At 40.8% G+C, this 6,685-nt stretch overlaps 1 protein-coding gene across 1 annotated transcript; it reads left to right on the top strand.

Annotated features, from left to right (window-relative positions):
• Positions 1 to 200: 200 nt before the first annotated feature.
• Positions 201 to 6,367, top strand: lhx2b (LIM homeobox 2b; the record flags this gene model as incomplete). The annotated part of the gene is made up of 5 exons (XM_084327436.1): positions 201 to 407; positions 1,551 to 1,753; positions 1,999 to 2,369; positions 5,375 to 5,580; positions 6,077 to 6,367. The coding sequence occupies 5 exons, from the start codon at positions 201 to 203 to the stop codon at positions 6,365 to 6,367; spliced, it is 1,278 nt and encodes a 425-aa protein (XP_084183562.1).
• Positions 6,368 to 6,685: the final 318 nt, after the last annotated feature.

Here is a 6,685-nt window from a genome sequence, read left to right as displayed (position 1 = left end):
TAAGCAAGGGAATCTACACGCTCCATCTATTAATTAACCATAGCTTATTAATAACGAGAGCTGCAGAGAGATTCGGGTGGTGATTTCCATTGGCAGATGATTCGTATTGAAGAGAACACGTGTCCATTTTGCCTCCTATTTTTTTTCTCTGATCTGGAATGCTTACTTGTCACACCAAGAAGACACAAATTGAGTGCCTAATGCACGGGCTAGGTTTGCGTCTCATGGAAATCTTGGGTTGCAGATCTGAAGAAAACACTTATAATATCCTCCCTTCTACGGCAACGATGCTTTTCCATGGCCTCCCTGGAGGCGACATACACGGCGTTGTGGAAGAAATGGACCGGCGAGGCAAAAGCGAGTCAGCAGCCATCAGTTCAGTCATTGACATGGGGGAATCTGACTCGGTAGGCCAACAATACTTTTAATGGCAGCCTTGTTGTGTTCGTGGTGGATCTGAAAAGTTCATGCAGCTGTTTAGAAAAAAATTACTATTTGTTGTCACGGGGTAATCGAATATAACTGAAAACGTTTCCCTCTAACAAAGCTGAAACTATAGGTTGTAAGGCCTGCATCTAATGTGAGAGTGCACGGTTCACAAGTCGTTCAGAAACATAGTCATGTAAAATTCAGTGTTTTACCCTTTAAAAAAATCTTTAACATATTCCAGTTTTAATAGGTTTATCAACATTACACCTGACCAAATGTGTAAAATTTTTGGTTATATGCAATATATGCTATACAAACAAATCAAAACCACATTTATGTTTACATGATTAAGCATAACAAAGTGACAAACCCAAAATAAATAATCTAATCTGCATACTCTAAAGTGAGGATTCTCTAAAGCCTAATTCATCATTTTGTAGGCTATACGTATAACAAGTGCAATTACAATTTAATCTCTTATTGAAAAGGTATTTGCCTTTAGCCTATTATTTATTCGTCATATTTCATCATAGTTCTTAGTTCTGTGCATGCTTTCGTTTTGGAATTATTGGGTTCTCATTATATTACAAATTAAAATGTTTATCTCAGAAGGTTCAGTATTAGCTTTATAATCCTCTAACAAAAGAGAAACGAATAGCCTACCAAGATAACCTTTTACATTTTAGGCTACTTCTAGATTTATTTGTAAACTATTTGAAGAGTAAAAGTGTGTGTGTGTGTGTGTGTGTGTGTGTGTGTGTGTGTGTGTGTGTGTGTGTGTGTGTGTGTGTGTGTGTGTGTGTGTGTGTGTGTGTGTGTGTGTGTGTGTGTGTGTGTGTAGGTGTGTGTGTGTGTGTGTCACTGCCATCTTGTATAGGCGTTTGAAACTATTTTGAAAACAACATCATAGCAACAACATCAACATATCACATAATCTTTGATTATCAGTATTGTCACTTTATATTTCCCTCGTGTGATACAGGCGAATATAACTTACCAAGATCCCACAGTAACAAAAATGAATCAAACTTATATCTTGGAAGTGAAGCCCATAAGGGTATTATTATACCATTTAGAAATCAAAGCATGACACTGTTTCCCTTGGTGTGTTTCTTTTTTAGACCATGCCATGCATGAACAGCGACAGGGTGGCTTTGTGCGCGGGCTGCGGTAGGAAGATAGCTGACCGCTATTACCTGCTAGCGGTGGACAAACAGTGGCACATGCGCTGCCTCAAGTGCTGCGAGTGCAAACTCAACCTGGAGTCTGAGCTCACCTGTTTCAGTAAAGACGGAAGCATCTACTGCAAGGAGGATTACTACAGGTATGCCTAATTGATCCCCCGGGCAATAACTCTTGTTCGATGTAGAAACACGAGGTATTTCCCCAGAACCCATATCCCCCATATAGCCTGTAACGAATAATCACAGATTTGCCATATTAATTATAGAGGCCTTGACCTCAATGTTGACATAAATCTCAACACGGGCCTTACACAGAATAGCCTTATACACGATAGGCCAGTGTATCTAATTGCATACACTGATGATATTCTGTCTTTTTTCGCAGAAGATTTTCTGTCCAGAGATGCGCTCGGTGCCACCTCGGGATCTCGGCCTCAGAGATGGTCATGCGGGCCAGGGACTTGGTGTACCACTTGAACTGTTTCACTTGCACAACCTGCAACAAGATGCTCTCGACCGGGGACCACTTTGGCATGAAAGACAGTTTGGTGTACTGTCGGTTGCACTTTGAGACTCTCATACAAGGAGAATATCAGACACATTTTAACCATGCGGACGTGGTCCCCCATAAAGGACTGGGCACAGCCAACACACTCGGACTATCCTACTTCAATGGCGTGGGCACGGTGCAGAAAGGGCGGCCTAGAAAGAGGAAAAGCCCCGGGCCAGGAGCAGAATTAGCTGCCTATAATGCAGGTAAGAATGCAAGGCGGAGATTATGGCAGTGTGCCCAGAGACATTTCCTAATAACAATTGCCATATTCATAACGGGCCAAGCACCATGCACGCAATCAAGAGACACGTTCACGAAAAAGAGAAAGAGCGGGGACATTTAGCAAGGCATGCGAGACGAAAATGCATGCCTATGAACGATGAAAAATTATATCAGTATTATAGGCCGACAATATAAACTGTAATGTGTAGGCCTATTGTATCACATTCGATACATACATTTTTAATCTGGCTATTATCTCAAGCATTTTTAGGTTATAAAGAAGTTATTATCTTTTGTAGTTTACAAAACAATTAGGATAATCAATTCATATTATAGTAATTCACATTATATCAATTCACAATATATTAAAACATTTGTATTAGAAACAATGGCAATATTATATATATATTACAATATAAACACTATATCGCTATAGCATTTCTCTAATTTTAGAATATTGAAAGGCTATGTTATAATCTTTTGTTTTCGTAATTTTCCATAGGTCGATAAAAAAAAGGATAAGGCAATTTGATCACTCGGATTTAAAAAAAGAAAGTCAAATTGGTCAAATAAACTATTTTGGAGCAAAGTGAGAACACTCCTTTTAAATCAATCCGGCTTCATTATTCTTAAACAACCAACAATAACATTATAAAAGCCTTAATATGACCATTTATTCAGCTATTTATGAATAGTCTTCGATCATATTTGTATTTATGCTTTATAATTGTATCATTAATGCTGCTTCATCAAAGGAGAATTTAAGGGGAAAGTTGTGGGTTTTTCTCTCATGTCCTCTTTGCCGAAAACGTGTTTTGATGTTCCGGCTTCGCTTTAGCCTTTTTCCACTTGTCAGGCTTCATAGACGTCCAAAGCTCCCTTGCTCGCCCTTTGCACAATCGGGGGTCCGTTGGATTGGGACGTGGCCAAATTGTGTGTGCGTGTGCGTGTGTGTGTGTGTGTGTGTGTGTGTGTGTGTGTGTGTGTGTGTGTGTGTGTGTGTATGTGTGTGTGTGTGTGTGTGTGTGTGTGTGTGTGTGTGTGTGTGTGTATGTGTGTGTGTGTGTGTGTGTGTGTGTGTGTGTGTGTGTGTGTGTGTGTGTGTGTGTGTGTGTGTGTGTGTGTGTGTGTGTGTGTGTGTGTGTGTGTGTGTGTGTGTGTGTGTGTGTGTGTGTGTGCGTGCGTGTGTGTGTGTATGTGTGTGTGTGTGTGTGTGTGTGTGTGTGTGTGTGTGTGTGTGTGTGTGTGTGTGTGTGTGTATGTGTGTGTGTGTGTGTGTGTGTGTGTGTGTGTGTGTGTGTGTGTGTGTGTGTACAATGTGATTTGATGTTATTTAGTGAGAGAAATGTGTGCGTAGGCAGCCAATATTATTTCTAACCTGCGATGTCCCGGTAAAAAACTATTTGGCTTGACTTTCGTTTCGTGGACATAGGCTAACATTTCACCTCATCCACTGGACTCAGAACATGTTTATTTGTCCATGCTGGTTTTAGAAAAGAAAGTTCATAAAAAGTTGACCAGTGGGCCAGGATCCATGGGCTGTCACGTCTGCATACATGACAGCCCATCTAAAATACAAAACTAGGATTTTATTAATGTTTACATTTAGTAATTTATCCCAATTCCCACATGGGTATCATTTGTCTCAAAATGGTCTCATCAATTAAGATAAAAATAGTTAATATATCAACCCGCACCTGATTGGACGAGGAGAGGAGGGGAGTCCACTGCTGCCCTCTCCTGTTTACCAGCCGAAACAAAAGCAGCTATTTCAAGTTGAGACGTCACTAGTTACCATTTTTTGCAAAACGATCTGCTGTGATCATTAAGTTGTTATTAAGGGGAAATCATTTGTTGGATTGAGCAAAGACAACTTTAAGAAACAATTCCCACGACATTTGATGAAATGCTGTCCATATTATGTTTGCCAAAAAGCAACATTTGTTCTGTCTGGCGTTTGTATTGGTTAATTAAGTGAAGTGTTATTCTGAGGATTTTTTTTCAATGACTAATATTCGTATTTGCAACGATTAATACTGAACATGAACTGCTATTCATGCAGCAACACTTCGATGTTTGCCAAGAAATGACAGTCCGGGAAGGAGGCCCTATGTGTCGTGAAACCCACGGTGCTGATCATACGATGAGAGAAACACACACAAGTTACTATGTCAAAAATATGCAGCAGAACTACAACAATTGGAACGATAAACAGAGAAAGATATTGTTAACGTTTTGTCAATAACAAATAGCCAGCAGACGTAACTATAAACCATAATAGGATCAATCATGTCATGTTAGAATTTCACATTTTAAGACAGCATATGATTCACAAGCAAAAAAAACGATTTATCACAATAATTAAACGAAAATTACCCTAAATTGAACAAATGACAATATTTAGACAAGAGGAAGATTTGTATATTGTTGTTATCAAGCCATGATAGGGCCTTGACATATTATTAAAATTCTATCAAAACGGTGCAACATGTTCAGTTGTATTTCAATAGCTACTGGGGTATTTGTTCCTCTTAGAAACATTCATTTTTCAAGGCATTTCCAAGGCATTTATACTCACACCTATATACCAATACTAAAATACCAATACTCACTAAAATTGTGTTTAAATAACTTTAATTTAAAATGTTGAATACTAAACTCATAATTAAAATATGATAAGTGGGTTTCAGTGTCAGTGATCCTCAAATGATCAATTGATCAATGCAGTCAAGAAGATCAGTGTAACATTATTGAATGATTGTGGCATCATTCATGAGACTGGGTGCACTTTTGCTGTAATCAGTAGCCCTCTCACTGTATGTGTATTTGTGTGTGTGTGTGTGTGTGTGTGTGTGTGTGTGTGTGTGTGTGTGTGTGTGTGTGTGTGTGTGTGTGTGTGTGTGTGTGTGTGTGTGTGTGTGTGTGTGTGTGTGTGTGTGTGTGTGTGTGTGTGTGTGTGTGTGTGTGTGTGTGTCGTGCCCTGCAGCACTCAGCTGTAACGAGAACGACGGTGACTCCATGGACAGAGATTCCCAGTACAGCTCCAGTCAGAAGACCAAGCGCATGCGGACCTCCTTCAAGCATCACCAGCTGAGGACCATGAAGTCTTACTTCGCCATCAACCACAACCCTGATGCCAAGGACCTCAAGCAGCTCGCCCAGAAGACGGGCCTCACAAAGCGTGTATTACAGGTAACTGGAGAAGTGTTCAATAAATTATAGATGGATATGTGATGGGAGAATATATTACATGATCAATACCGGAATTTTCAGCTTCAAATGAAAAGGTGTGAGGATTGAGAGATAAAAAAATAATAATAATAATAATAATAATAATAATGATAAAAATCAATAAAACTATAGGCATGTGACTCATAGGAAGAGAGTGAGCACAACAGACAATGTTTGATTTCCACAAAGACGACAGCAAATTATCTAGGGGACTGAATGGAAAAAATGAGACAAAAAGGTTTCTGAATAAAAATTCAGAAAAAAAGAAAACCCTGCTGCTTCAATTACCAGTAGCAGAAAACAAAGCAGTCATTTTGCTTTGATGCATTCTATTCTCCATGCCTGTTATTCCAGCTGAAGCCCTCCCTCTTGTCTTCTCCCCCCACGGTTTCCATCACGATTCCATCATTAACCGCACCAGTGACAATGTTTTTTTGCCCATTGCTGTGTGACACAGGTTTGGTTCCAGAACGCTCGGGCCAAGTTCCGACGGAACCTGCTGCGGCAGGAGAACACGGGTGTGGACAAGACGTCGGACGGCTCCACCCTACAGGGGGGCACCCCGTCGGGCCCCGCCTCGGAGATCTCCAACGCATCCATGAGCCCCTCCAGCACCCCCACCACCCTGACAGACTTGACTAACCCCACCATGCCCACCGTCACCTCCGTCCTCACCTCAGTGCCCGGGGGCATGGACGTCCACGAGTGCAGGAGCCCCTCACAGACCACCCTGACTAGCCTCTTCTGATGGCTGTCCTCTGCTTCCCCTTCTGCCCCCCCTCGCCCTTTGACAAAACAGCCCCTCACCAGCCTCGTCCTCAACCCCTGCCCACCTGGATCTATAGCAGAGAACTGTGACTGGTAAAGACAGTACATGGAATATGAAAAGAAGGTAAAGGAAAAAAAAATAAAAACGTTCATTTTTGCTCTGAGCCCATTATAGACTATTTGCATAGTGAGGCGGCCATGCCTTACAGATGGAACAGTTGTTGTTATTTTGATGTTGTTGTTTTGTTGAGAACTGAAGAGACTTGATTTGCATTTTTCAATGTTTACAGAATGAGAC

The sequence above is a fragment of the Notolepis coatsorum genome (assembly GCF_963971535.1).
Source record: "Notolepis coatsorum genome assembly, chromosome: 1".
In the NCBI taxonomy this organism is placed as follows: domain Eukaryota; kingdom Metazoa; phylum Chordata; class Actinopteri; order Aulopiformes; family Paralepididae; genus Notolepis; species Notolepis coatsorum.
The sequence above is the reverse complement of the archived record's forward strand: the minus strand, read 5'-3'. Positions and strand labels throughout refer to the sequence as shown.